Genomic DNA, 14,872 nt, shown 5'->3' with positions numbered 1-14,872 from the left:
TATTGTAAAATAGTATAATTCCTTGTGCTACTCAGTAGGTCCTTGTACTTATCTGTTTTACTTAGTAGTGTGTATCCATTAACTCTGTTAAGATTTTTAATAGGTATTGTTATCCTAAAATTAATATAGAAATGCAAAAGAATTAGAAAAGTCAATAAAATTTTGAAATGAAGAAAATGTGAAGAATCCATCGTTAATTTCAAGAGTTTTTATAAGAATCAAGGCCTCAGTATTAGGGACATTGACACATTGATTAGTGGAACAGAATAGAAAACTCAGAAATATCTATACAAGTACAGCCAATGAATTTGTGACTAAAGTACAAAAACAGTGAAGGAAGTGTCTTTTCAACAAATGAGGAGGGAAAAAAACTTTTACCCTAAACCTCACACTAGGATTAAAAACAAGAAAAATTTTAAGACATAGACCTCAGTAAAAAATGCTTAATTATGACACCAAAACACAGTCTGTAAAAGAAAAAAATTGATAACCTGGACTTTATTAAAATTAAAAAGTTTTTCTGTGTGCAAAGCTCTGTTAAATGGATGGAAAGTCAGACTTCACAGTAAGAAAGAATCGTGGCAAAGCACATACCTGATAAAGGATTGTTATCTACAATGTATAAAGAATTCTCAGAACTGAACCAGAGAAAAACAAATCCATTAGAAAAAAAGAGATTTGGAGGAAATTCCCTGGTCGATGGTTAGAACTCCATGCTTTCATTGCCAAGGGTCCCCATTCAATCCCTGGTTGGGGAACTAAGATCCCACAAGTTGTGGGAAATAGCCAAAAGAAACAAAGCAACAGATTTTTGCATTTTTTAAAAAATCTAGGAAAAAAATGGACATGTCACTGAAGGTGATATGAAGGCAAATAAGCATATTCCCTTCAGATAAGCCCTTCATGGGCTTCCCTTGTGGCTCAGACGGTAAAGCCTCTGCCCGCAATGTGGGAGACCCAGGTTTGATTGTTGGGTCGGGAAGATTCCCTGGAGAAGAAATGGCAACCCACTCCAGTACTCTTGCCTGGAAAATCCCATGGACAGAGGAGCCTGGTAGGTTATGGTCCATGGGGTCGCAAAGAGTCGAACACGACTGAGCGACTTCACTTTCACTTTTTTCACTTCATAGATCACCCTTCACAATGTTGTGACGAAGGGGTTACATAACTCAATGAAGCTATGAGCCATGCTATGCAGAGCCACCCAAGACAGACGGGACTGTGGGTCACAATAAACTATATGGATCACAACAGAATTGCTCAAAGAGATGGGAATACCAGACCTCCTTACCTGTCTCCTGAGAAGCTTTTATGCAGGTAAAGAGGCAGCAGTCAGAGCTGGACATGGAACGGACTGGTTAAAAATTTGGAAAGGAGCACAACAAGGCTGTATATTGTCATCCTACTTATTTAACTTTCATATTTAACTTAGCCATAGGGGGTGGCAGCAGGGAAATTCTTTGTGACGAAATAGTTCTGTATTTTGATTGCAGTGGTGATTGCATGAATCTACACATGTGACAGTAAAATTGGTATAGAGCAAAATAACAAAGGAGCCCGTCAAGGCTGAATATTGTCACCCTGCTTAATTAACGTGTATGCAAAATGCATGAGTGAGTCAGCTCTTCGCATCAGGTGGCCAAAGTATTGGAGCGTCAGCTTCAGTATCAGTCCTTCCAGTGAATACTCAAGAGTTGATTTCCTTTAGGATTGACTGGTTTAATCTCCTTGCTGTCCAAGGGACTTTCAAGAGTCTTCTCCAGTACCACAGCATCAATTCTTCAGCACTTTACCTTCTTTATTGTCCAACTCTCACACCCATACATGACTACTGGAAAAACCATAGCCTTGACTAGATGGACCTTTGTTGGCAAAGTGATGTCTCTGCTTTTTAATACGCTATCTAGGTCTGTCTTAGCTTTTCTTCTAAGAAACAAGCGTCTTTTAATTTCATGGCAGCAGTCACCATCTGCAGTGATTTTAGAGCCCCAAAAATAAAGTCTCTCACTGTTTCCATTGTTTCCTCATCTATTTGCCATGAAGTAATGAGACCAGATGCCATGATCTTTGTTTTTTGAATGTGGAATTTTAACCCAGCCTTTTCACTCTCCTCTTTCACCTTCATCAAGAGCCACCTGGGAAGCCTAGTTCAAAGGATGGATGGGAATAACCAAAGTAGCACATGGTTTTAAATAAAGTCTGTTTTTCGTAGATTTAAGAAATGTAATCAGAGAAAAAGTCACATTCCTGTTCTTAAGGTTGGAGAACTCTAAGATTAGCCAAGGATGTCAAAATAAATTACAGATCTGTGTTGTCACCTGTTCTTTTCCTCCATGGGATTTTCACACTTGTAGTTATGTATTTACTGCTGTTGCTGCTGTTCAGTTGCTAAGTGTCTGACTAGGCAAGAATACTGGAGTGGGATGCCATTTCTTTCTTCAGGGGATCTTCCTGGATCAGAGATTGGTAGGTAGATTCTTTACCATTGAGCCATATTTTGTATTTAGATGATTGTTTAATATTTTGTCTACTGTGGAATTGTAAGCATTCTGTGACTCAGCATTGTAGTCCCAATTCCTATTCTAGTGTCTGACAGCACTTAGTAAATACTTATTGAATGTGTTTTTACATGAGATAAATGACTGCAAAACTGTTTAAAACAAAAGACAGTTATAGAAGTAAAAACCAGGATGGTAAAATAGAAAAGTTTAGTGTAATGGTAAAAGTTAAGTAGAACCACACAAGATTTAAGCTTTTACAGCTAAGCAGTTCAGGGTTGGGTTTTGTAATGATGCTGTGTTTACTGAAGAATGCCAGAGTGTTGGATTGAGCAGTGAATGAGCTGTGGCATGGTTGTAGAAGGTAGCACAGGTTAAGGAAGAGACCAGAGCGTGAGCCTCTTAAATACTGCCTGCTTTCTGGTGTGGCAGCTTCTTAACAAACCACCACCTATGACAGATCTGTCTAACTGAGGCCCTCAGAATTCCTGCCTGAAGCATCCTGAGGACACCTCAGCCTGCTAAGTGCTTGCTCCTTAGTGTGCCTGCGCATGTCTGCTGCTGGTGCAGGAGGCGGATGGGTATCAGGGTTCATGTACTGGTTTGTGCTGTCAGGCCTTTTCATTCTGGTTTAATCTTCTTATTTAATTAGACAATTTAAATAATTATTAAATATATCAAGGAAAAAGTTAGGTTTCTGGAAAAACTTAAGTTTCCTGTGAAAACCCAAGCTGACTGCTTTGTAAAGATTTGATAAAAGGTAATTACTAAAAATAAATACTGTTTGGTATTTGGTCATCTAAATTTTTAGTAAATGGTAGACATTCCATTTGGGGTTTGGGGGCTTATTGTGTTTTTTTATTTTTTGGTGTGTGTACTCAAGTCCCTGTACTGCAGCCTTAGGAGGCATCATTCACATATGCCAGTCAAAATGGCTGTTGTTAATAAGCCACAAATAATAAATGCTGGAGAGGATGGGGAGAAAAAGGAACCCTTCTACACTGTTGGTGGGAATGTAAATTGGTGCAGCCACTATGAAGAAAAGTAGGAAGATTCCTTTAAAAACTAAAAATAGGGTTACCATATGATCCTGCAATCCCATTCCTGGGCATATATCTGAAAACTTTAACTCAAAAAGATACATGCACTTCAGTATTCATATCAGCACTGTTTACAGTAGCCAGGACATGGAAGCAACCTAAGAAGCCAAGACAGATGAATAGATAAGATATGACATACACACACACACACACACACACACACAGAGGAATATTACTCAGCCATAGAAGAGTGAAATAACGCCATTTGTAGCAGCATGGATGGGCCTAGATATTATCATATTTAAGTAAAATATGTCCGAGAAAGATAAATATGATATCACGTATATGTGGAAACTGAAATTCTATAGATGAACTTATTTACAAAACAGAAATAGACTCACAGACATAGAAAACAAATTTATGGTTACTAAGGGAGATGGTAAGGAAGAGATAAATTGGAAATTTGGGGTTAACATATACACACTACTACTATATAAAGCAGATTACAACAGGGATCTACTATATAATACAGGGAACTATATTCAATATCTTTTAATAGCCTTTAATGGAAAAGACTTCATGTTCATGATCTGAGCCACAGTCCGCTCCCGGTCTTGTTTTTGATGACTGTATAGAGCTTCTCCATCTTTGAGCTATTTCAAACCCTAAAATATGATGCTGTTAAAGTGCTGCACTCAATAAGTCAGCAAATTTGGAAAACTCAGCAGTGGCCACAGGACTGGAAAAGGTCAGTTTTCATTCTAATCCCTAGGAAAGGTAATGCCAAAGAATGCTCAAACTATCACACAATTGCACTCATCTCACACACTAGTAAAGTAATGCTCAAAATTCTCCAAGTCAGACTTCAGCAATACGTGAACCATGAACTTCCAGATGTTCAAGCTGGTTTTAGAAAAGGCAGAGGAACCAGAGATCACATTGCCAACATCCGCTGGATCATGGGGAAAGCAAGAGAGTTCCAGAAAAGCATCTATTTCTGCTTTATTGACTATGCCAAAGCCTTTGACTGTGTGGATCACAATAAACTGTAGAAAATTCTTCAAGAGATGGGAATACCAGACCACCTGACCTGCCTCTTGAGAAACCTGAATGCAGGTCAGGAAGCAACAGTTAAAACTGAACATGGAACAACAGCCTAGTTCCAAATAGGAAAAGAAGTACATCAAGGCTGTATATTGTCACCCTACTTATTTAACTTCTATGCAGAGTACATCATGAGAAATGCTGGGCTGGAGAAAGCACAAGCTGGAATCAAGATTGCCGGGAGAAATATCAATAACCTCAGATATGCAGATGACACCACCCTTATGGCAGAAAGTGAAGAAGAACTAAAGAGCCTCTTGATGAAAGTGAAAGAGGAGAGTAAAAAAGTCGGCTTAAAGCTCAACATTCAGAAAACGAAGATCATGGCATCTGGTCCCCTCACTTCATGGCAAATAGATGGGGAAACAGTGGAAACTGCCTGACTTTATTTTGGGGAGCTCCAAAATCACTGCAGATGGTGACTGCAACCATGAAATTAAAAGACACTTGCTCCTTGGAAGAAAAGTTATGACCAGCCTAGACAGCATATTCAAAAGCAGAGACATTACTTTGCCAACAAAGGTCCATCTAGTCAAGGCTATGGTTTTTCCAGTGGTCATGTATGGATGTGAGAGTTGGACTGTGAAGAAAGCTGAGCGCCAAAGAATTGATGCTTTTGAACTGTGGTCTTGGAGAAGACTGTTGAGAGTCCTTTGAACTGTAAGGAGATCCAACCAGTCCATCCTAAAGGAGATCAGTCTTGGGTGTTCACTGGAGGGACTGATGTTAAAGCTGAAACTCCAATACTTTGGCCACCTGATGTGGAGAGCTGACTCATTTGAAAAGACCCTGATGCTGGGAAAGATTGAGGGCAGGAGAAGGGGATGACAGAGGATAGGATGGTTGGATGGCATCACCGACACAATGGACATGGGTTTGGGTGGACTCTGGGAGTTGTTGATGGACAGGGAGGCCTGGCGTGCTGTGGTTCATGGGGTCGCAAAGAGTCAGACACAACTGAGAGACTGAACTGAACTGAACTCAATGGAAAAGAATCTGAAAATATGTCTCTGAATCACTTTGCTGTACATCTGAATCACTATAAATCAACTATACTTAAATAAAAGTATTTATTTTAAAAAAGAGTATTTATTGACCTCTTCCCGTGGAAACAATTGTTACCTTAGTAATTAACTCCTAAACTATGTCTTGGTGGTGGTTTGGTCAATAAGTTGTATCCAACTCTTTGGGATACCATGAAATGCAGCCTTCCAAGCTCCTCTGTCCATGGGATTTCCCAGGCATGAATACTGGAGTGGGTTGCCATTTCCTTCTGCAGGGGAATCTTCTCAACTCAAGAATCAAACCAGGTCTCCTTCATTGCAGGCAGATTCTTTACTGACTGAGCCACCAGGGAAACCAAACTAGGTCTTAAAAAGAAAGCAATTTATAATTGATTTAATTCATGCTGAAGTGTGAATAGCAATCCCACAAACCTCCCAGAAATGGTTCTTCTTTTTAAAAAGGATATTCTTTTTAGGTTAAGCTTTAATGTGCTATTTCAGACAGAGGACCAAGTGAACATTTGAAGTAGAAGTAGCTCAGTCGTGTCCTACTCTTTGTGACCCCATGGACTATACAGTCCATGGAATTCTCCAGGCCAAAATACTGGAGTGGGTAGCCTTTCCATTCTCCAGGGGATCTTCCCAACCTAGGGATCAAACCTAGGTCTCCCCCATTGCAGACGGATTCTTTACCAACTGAGCCACCAGGAACATTTGAGACTTTGTGGAAAAAGCTCTCTGTCTGTTCCCCTCTTTCATATCTAAGTATTCCATGGTTAGGGGACTCTAATGGAGAAATGGTGGCCATCCCTCCCCCGATCCATCTATGAAAGGCCTGGACAACCTTCCAATATTTAAGCCTTCCATCTAGAATGCACAAAGTACCTAGATCAAGAGTGACAGAGAAGGAGTTTTCTTCACCCTTACCACTGTGACAGTCAGTAGCCCAGGAAAGGTGAGGCTTCATGTCATCCTGGATGGTTGCGTCTCATGCTGCCTCTCTCTCCCTCATCCTGGGGTGAAGATGGTGAGTTGTGCAGTAAGGGGAAGGAGGTCTCACATTTCAGAGTAGCCTGTGTGAGTTGGAGGCTTCCCTGGTGGCTCAGAGGGTAAAGCATCTGTCTGCAATGTGGGAGACCTGGCTTCGATCCCTGGGGTCAGGAAGATCCCCTGGAGAAGGAAATGGCAACCCACTCCAGTATTCTTGCCTGGAGAATCCCGTGGACAGAGGAGCCTGGTGCAGGTTACAGGCCATGGGGTCACAAAGAGTCGGACACGACTGAGCGACTTCACTTATGTGAGTAGGTGAGGTATAGGCCTGCTGTGCAGAAAGACCCTGTGGAACTCTCTTGACCTGAGGGAGAGGTGGGTTGTTATACTGCCCTGCAGGTATCTTCCAGTTAACACTCCGTAGTTGCCCGTGATTGTCTCTCTGTAGCTATAAGTCATCCTTGGCTGATGTATGAAAGACCTAGTTGGCATCAGAAATATAGTTGAGTGGTATTTACCGCATACGGTAGAAAAAGGTAGATTGTGAGGTTCAGAGAGATTCTGTGATAAATGCAGGCAGTAAATGTAAAATTTTATGAAGGCAGAAGAAGGAAAAAACATTTAATGACTGACATCCACTAAATTCCAATCACATTCATCACTACTTCTCATATTTTCCTGCCAAGTAGAAGCTGTATAGTCCAATACATTCTACCTTAAAAATTCATTTGTTTCATTTTCTGTTCCATAATATATTCTTGATTGTTTTAATACAAAGTATTGTGAATTATTATTGAATAAAATCGATGATCTTAGAAGATACACCATGTTTGTCCCATGTCTTCATGTCTTCTCTGACACAATGACCTCCTGCTCCAGTGCAGGGTCTAGTCTGAGAAGCACAGGGACATTTATCCTCACAGCAGCCTTGTGAAAAAGATAGTATTTTACAGATGAGGAAAGGAAGGTTCAAAGAGGGAAAGCCTCACAAGTACTACATGTCAGTGTTAAATTTCTCCCCCAAACTCCCTCTCTTACAGATTTTGTGGTTCTATAAAACAGAAAAACTAGCAATATAAATAGAGTGCTGATCTAAAAGGTAAGAGAGCTTTTTGGTTCTGTTCCTAGCAAAGTTGTTGACTTGCAGGGAAATCTTTTGAACATCCCTTAGAGAAATCTTATATTTCATTTCCTCATACGCATATTATTTCATTTCACCCTTAATTTTAGGGAAAGGTATATACATACTTTTAAGAATCAGACACTTGGCATGCTTGAAGATGAGTTCTGAATAAAAGCAATTATTAATGAAATAATACCGTTAAGAACTCTCAAGCCTAGTGCACTCTTCTGTGTGCCCACACACACTTGACTTTTAAACACAAAGTCCTTGTCACCAATTATTGGTTTCCTTACTACGCTGAAAATAAACTGTTTTAGTCTGCTGCTTGATTCAGGCCCTCAGTGTCTACCAGTTCCCTAAATGTATAATTTGTACCTAGGTATTATAGTGGCCAGGTGTTCAAGTTTTAATGTCAGCAAAATCTGGTTTTAAATCCTGACTCCAAATTATTCGTGTAACATTAGGTAAAATACTTCAGCTCTAAAGCTGTCCCTCAGTTTCCTTATTTTTAAAAAGGAGTAGTAATGCCTATCTCATGGGTTTTTAGAAATCTCTCAAACTGTCTAATGATTACATTAGAATGTTGTCATAAGGTAATGCCTAAAAAATTTGGGATTGATGTTTTACCTTGTAAATTCATTTTAAATTGAATAAATATATTTTCTGTAAGTATTTTAAGTTTATAGATTCATATCCATTAAGTGAAATGTACTGGAAAATAGTAAGTAATTCCACAATTTAATGACCCATTTTTTGATGATAGATATTGTAAATAACAAATTGCCATACACTTTGGATTAATTTTGATGGGGGAAGGATATTTTGTGATATGTGGCATTCAATTAATCTATTTGATTAATTTGATAGTATAAAAGAATTTGTAGCTAATGAGTTTTCATACTCATGAAGATAATTTTATAGATGCTGCATTGCTTCCATGTATTTGTTGGTTCCTTGTTTTAAAGTAGGACTTTCCCCTGACAGTGTATGTTAATATTTGGAAAATTCTCTATCAGCAGGCTAGCACCATCTTGACAGCCCTGTGTTCTGCTTCTACCTTGCTAATTGTTTCCTTGGGATTATTTGGATTGTGTCAAAAGCTTTTTGCAAATCCTCTTATTACTGAAGTCATTGTTGCCAGCAGGAATAAGATTAAAGGTGCTTAAGTCTGTAGAGTTGTTTCTAATTTGTACGTGTCATTTCAGTGGCATTTTAACAGAACACTGTCTCCTGTCCCTCCCCTCTCCCTCAGTACTATCTTAAGTTAGGTCCAAGAAGCCAGACCATTGGAAGAAATCTCATTTTATCCTCCTAATTATTATGCTGGCACTCAGGAGATAATTTTTCCCTTCATGCACTGCCAATTAATATGCAAATAGACTGATAAATATTTATGTAATGATTTAAATTATGCAGGGGGTGCTTTCAGTGTATTCTGTAAATGAATTGTTCGTGGACTTCAAAGTGCTGGCTGCTGTGCTAACGAGGAGAGATTTGCATAAGGCCCTAATCACGCGCATACTGATTAAGCTTCATTATGGAAACTGCCAGCTGCAATCTTTGTTTCTATTTTATTACAAAAAGGGGAACTTTTCATGCTTCAGTTGCCTTGACAATGTCAGTCCTAGCTGGTAAGAGAGACTAAAACTACTCTGAGCAACTGAAGTTTCCTTATTCAGTTGAAGATTGCTATGGTGTAACTGAAGTTGTATTTTGCTTCTCCCCCTAATCCACTTTCCACCTCCCACCCTTGTTCTCTAAAGAATATAGTGTAGATTTAGAAATAGTAGTACCTTCTTTCTCCCACACCAAACCGCTACCTGTTTCTTCCTTGCTTTGGACTGTCTGAACCTCTAGAAGATTTCACAGCAATGCTGGACTGCAGTGACTATGTCCTAGGTGGGTACCAGCACAGTTCTTTCTTATAAGCTTTAATATGGAAATAGTGTGTGTAGGGTTGACTATGCATAAATACTTAATCGCATATGCAACCAACTTGTGGGAGGGGGGAGAAGTGGACTGAGCTGGGAAGGAGGAGAGCATTTGCAAAGCATAAGCCTGCTTGAATTTACAGTAAGTTCCTCCCTACCACTAGCTCTTCTGGTTCAGAGGATATGTTCAGTAAATAGTGTGGATTTAGAGTTCTACTTGAATGGAGGACATTTTTGCTTTTTGGGCATTTCTGTTGAGAGCATTTCATATTCTAAAAAAACAGTCTAAATCTGAAACAAGATATAAAGTGTACCTCGATAATATGTACATATTAGTAAAAATGTTTTGCATACTGAATATGAATATCTTATCTAAAAACCAAAAACGCCTGGTGAAAAATAAGATGGAGCCATAGTACATAGTTGTTCCCATAAATCCTAATGCAGAAGGTAGTGGGAATGGTTAACTGCAGTAGGACTGCTGATCAATTTCCAGATTTTAGAAACTGTTAACCCTTTTCAAATTCTGATTAATACTAGCCTTTTTTATTTTTAAAAATCAGCTCTGTTCTTCAGGAAACAATTTTTAAGTGCTGGAAAGCGTGTTTTTAGTTTTTTCCTAAAGAACAATAAAATTTGGGGAGAGAAATGTGTGGCTTGAATATATAAACTGTCTTTGATTAAGGTTTAAAATACACTGAGGCACTTTGGTTTTTAGATGTACTGTGACCATAGTGACCATATTTTGTGCTGAGTTTTTTCTGTTTATATGAAGGACTGTTGAAACCTCTTTGGGTTACGCTGGTCACATCTCCAAGTGATGTTATGAACCCCGGATTATTTTTTTTTCCTGTATGTAATTTTTCCCACTTGAAAAATGGAGGCTGTCCCTAACACCATTGCAGTTGCTCATAATAAAATAAGAGATCTGAAAATGTTTGAATTTTTAGGCAGAAGGCATGGTCTAAACCCAAGATAGTAGTAATACTTACACAACATGATAGAACCACTATGAAAAAGGGTGAATGACTAAAATAACAAACTGATGTCAAGAATTGAGTCCAAGAGCAACCTGTAGATTGTGTTTTAGACTCACAGAGTCAGTTTAGTGTGCCTAGAGAGGAAAAAAAGCTTCAAACATAAATCAAACTTACTTGTATTTACTCGTCTACTAAGTTGGGAACTCAAGAAAGGACAGTACCTTTTTGAATATTTTTGGCATTATATTTTAGAATTAGAAATTCTGTTATTTTCAGTTCACAGTTAATACCATTTAAACATTTTTCCACTTCATTCCAGTGTACAACATTCATAGTTGTATAGTTAGTCAGAATTTGGTTTTATTTATTTTTGTGTATGTGTATTAAACTCTTGAGAGTTTAATAGAAAATGCATAGAAGATTCACATAGAATATCTGTGAGATAATTTTTAATTTATACATGTGGAAACCAAGATATGAATTATACAAGACCATGACTTGTTAAGAACTATGCCTACAGCTTTGTTTTTATGGTTTGTGGGAAAAAATTGTTACCCTTCTGATGAATGTAAGCTAGTTCATTTTTTCCCATTTTGTTTTAAAATACATTATAAAGGAAGCATTGAGTAGCATGTATGCTTTATTAGTATATTCTATTAGATTTATTGTGACTTTTGTTGACGTTCATAAGATTTTGGTTAAGTCATTCAGAAAGCTGATATTTACTAAGTTGTACACCTGTTGCTTTCAAAACTTGGTACGCTTTCAGATGATATTTAAATTTTTCTGGATGGGTCTGGGAAGGAAGTTATAGAACTGCCTTCATTTATGACTGCAGACTTAACAAATTTGAACTCTGAACATGTGAAGAACAGAACAAAGATATGTTAGAACTGCATAAGCCCATAAGGCAAGCATTGGTTTCAAAAACTATATTAGAAAAGCCATTGCACAGCTTCCAGATTGGAAATGAAATTTATGGGAGGATTCTTGATTCTTATCAGTTATGCCTGTGGATAAAATAACTAAGGGCAAAGTGATTTGGTCTACTAACGATTATTTTGATTTTCTAGTTAAACATTTAAACAGATGACAAAATGGGCTCTTGAGTCAAAAATCTGAATAAATACAGTTTAAGTATTATTCTCTACTAATGATGATAGTTAAATAGTTCTTAACCTGATGGGCAGAAAAGTTAGAACTTGCTTGATAGTAAACTTATTTGATTATAAATATGCTAAGTTTCAGCTCACAAGAGAAATAGAATAAGATATATAAAAGTATAGTTTAGAGGTAGGAATAAAGTGCACTTGTTCATGTTTTTCCTCTTGCATATCTTCTAAGATAATTAATATTGCTTGATGAAAACTTATTACTATGAAAGTGTCCATTTAGGATATCAAAGCAGTATCATTTTTAAGTGAGCATGACTGTGACTTAATTTTGTAATTATTAGCTGTAGCTATTAAGCCTTGTAGTCCGCTTCTTGTATAATTGTGTGAATTTGGTATATTTTCACTTTGATGCATGTTTAGTTTGTTATGGGGGGCATGGATAGTAAATATGGAGTTATTTTTCTTAGACATGTTTTCTTTTTATTCTGTTGAGTTATTGTCCAGTCTGTTATCAAGATTACCAGTAGCTTATTTAGGTTATAATTAATGAATATCTTTACTTATGAAAAAAGAAACTACTTGGGAATAACATACTTTACTTTGTGAGGTATACTTCTCCCCCTCCCACCCCAATTTTGTTTCTGTAATATACTTTATGCTTCATATTATAAATCATTTTCCTCTTTTTCATATTATACTCATAATTTTTCAGGTTAGATTTCTGTTATCTCTGTTGGAAGAATCTTATATTTCTTTAAAAGATGATTTATTTGTGGATCATTTCAGAGTTAAGGAAATCTTAAATTTCTTTCAGATGAAATTTTATTATAGTTTGCAATGTTTTAGTTTTGACACCATCTCTCCTTGAACTTTACGGCTGTAACATTAGTCAGTATTCTTAACCTTTTTGTTTGCCACAATTTTTGCCTACCTAACCACATCCCCAAGTTCTAAAAAATCTCCTCTAATTTATTTCAGACTCAAGAATGAACAATCCATCAGAAACCGGTAAACCATCTATGGAGAGTGGAGATAGCAACACAGGTAAGAGATGGTTCTCAGATCCAGCCTTTTAATTAAATGTAATAGGGCTAAAAGCAGTGAATAAAAACCAATGTGAGTATTGAGTTGTCAAATATAAGTTAGTATTTGCAGGAACTGGGACTGTATTTACTTAAGATTATGTAACTTCTGCAGATTGTTTAATCTTTTTCAGAGAAACTGTAGAGTAGTTGAGAGAATAATCCTGTGGGTCAGTTAGTTCTGAGTATGAATTATTAGTGGCTTACTAGCTTTGTGACTTTAGGCAGTTTCCCAATCTTTTTGAGACTTAATTTGTTCACCTATAAAATGGGGATAATAAATTTCACAGGTCATTGTGAGTACTACAGGAAATGTATTAAACATTTTGGCAGCTATACAGTAACCTTTCAGTAAAAAGTTGTTCCTGTCATGGGTATTAATCAAGATAGGAAATCTTATCCACATTTAGTATAAATTGTATTGAAGTAATATTATTAATATAAGTAGATAAAAACATATCTGTTCTTAATATATCCTTTTAATTGACAATTTTTTAGAAAAAAATTTATACTTGATTAAACCCTTTATCTGGAGATAATTAATATCATAAAAATGAGGAAACTGAGACCTCCCCCCCTTGGGAGGAGGTGAGACTGTAAAGGATAGATTGTCTCCACAGCCCATACTCTTGACTCCTGATATCTGACTGTGTATCTTTATCTGCCAGAGATGGTACAGGGACTTCCCCAGTTTCTAGTAAAGGCATAAATTATAAATATACAACCATTTAAGAAGGGATACCCAGAAAGTAATAGTTTCACTAGGTGTTTTACTTGCACAGAGGGTTGCCTCTTTGACTTGTCATTTTTAAAATGCCTATTTTTTTTTTTAAAAGCCTAACTATGGGAGATAGTAGGATTTCCCAGGTGGCATTAGTGGTTAAGAAGTGACGTGAAGTCACTCAGTCATGTCCAACTCTTTGCAACCCCATGGACTGCAGCCTGCCAGGCTTCTTCATCCATTGGATTTTCCAGGCAAGAGTACTGGAGTGGGTTGCCATTTCCTTCTCCAAGGGATCTTCCTGACTCAGGGATTGAACTGGGTCTCCCACATTGCAGGCAGACTCCTTAATGTCTGAGCCACCAGGGAAGTCCACTGCCTGCCAGTGTAGGAGACTCAGGTTCAATCCCTGGATCAGGAAGATCCCCTGGAGGAGGGCATGACAACCCACTCCAGCATTTTGCCCTGGAGAATCCCGTGAACAGAGAAGCCTGGTGGGCTATGGTCCAGAGGCTCACAGAGTCGGACACGACTGAAGCAACTTAGCACACACCCACACATAGGACACAGTAAAAATGAGAGTCCCTCTTGGAAACTGTCTTTGTTTTCCACCCCTCCTAGCTACAGCACCTTTTAATTTGAAGTAGATGAGTTGAACCAGTATAGGAGCTTCCTGCCTATATTTCTTTCATTTAAAATTTTTCTGTACCAGGAGATACTTGTTAATCTTTTAATCTTTAAAACATACCTGCTTCTTTATATGAAACTGAGCAGTGAAGTAGATGAGTTGAACCAGTATAGGAGCTTCCTGCCTATATTTCTTTCATTAAAAATTTTTCTGTCCCAGGAGATACTTGTTAATCTTTTAATCTTTAAAACATAACCTGCTTCTTTATATGAAACTGAGCAGTGAGGTTTCCTGTTGTATTTAACATGTTTCTCAAGTTACCCTGAGGCTAACCAGATAGACTGTGGTAAATACATCCCGAGAAAGGAAGGGCAGCATTCTGCTCTGTCTGAAGTGTCAACCAGTTTCCTTTGTATCTCCTGTTTGGGTTCCATCTTGCTTTTTTTTTTTTTTTTTTGTAGCTGCAGTCCCTCTGCCAGTATTTGGCCACCTCACTTAGGTGTGGGACTTGTTTGCAGAGAGAAATAAGGCAGTTGATACCATTAAGATGCTAGAAGAGAATGAGCAGGACACCTATGCCAAAAGAACAGATTCAAAGATGAGTTGTGTATTTCTTAAAGAAGGGAAACAGACCCAGAATGATTGGATAACACTGC

At 37.8% G+C, this 14,872-nt stretch overlaps 1 protein-coding gene across 5 annotated transcripts in view; it reads left to right on the top strand.

The window, feature by feature from the left end:
* Nucleotides 1-14,872, top strand: part of POU2F1 (POU class 2 homeobox 1) — a 213,882-nt gene that overhangs the window by 106,289 nt on the left and 92,721 nt on the right. For 2 of the 5 annotated variants that reach the window (XM_025287424.3, XM_006055503.4), the window contains exon 2: nucleotides 12,764-12,829. In XM_025287424.3, the coding sequence (XP_025143209.2) occupies nucleotides 12,764-12,829 (66 nt within the window). Of the gene's footprint in view, nucleotides 1-7,676; nucleotides 7,736-8,307; nucleotides 9,659-12,763; nucleotides 12,830-14,872 lie in introns of those variants that run through there. The other 3 variants (XM_025287427.3, XM_006055504.4, XM_025287425.3) reach the window with 3 other exon arrangements.

This window comes from Bubalus bubalis, chromosome 6 (genome assembly GCF_019923935.1).
Source record: "Bubalus bubalis isolate 160015118507 breed Murrah chromosome 6, NDDB_SH_1, whole genome shotgun sequence".
Classification (NCBI taxonomy): Eukaryota; Metazoa; Chordata; class Mammalia; order Artiodactyla; family Bovidae; genus Bubalus; species Bubalus bubalis.
This window is presented reverse-complemented; position numbering and strand designations above follow the sequence as displayed.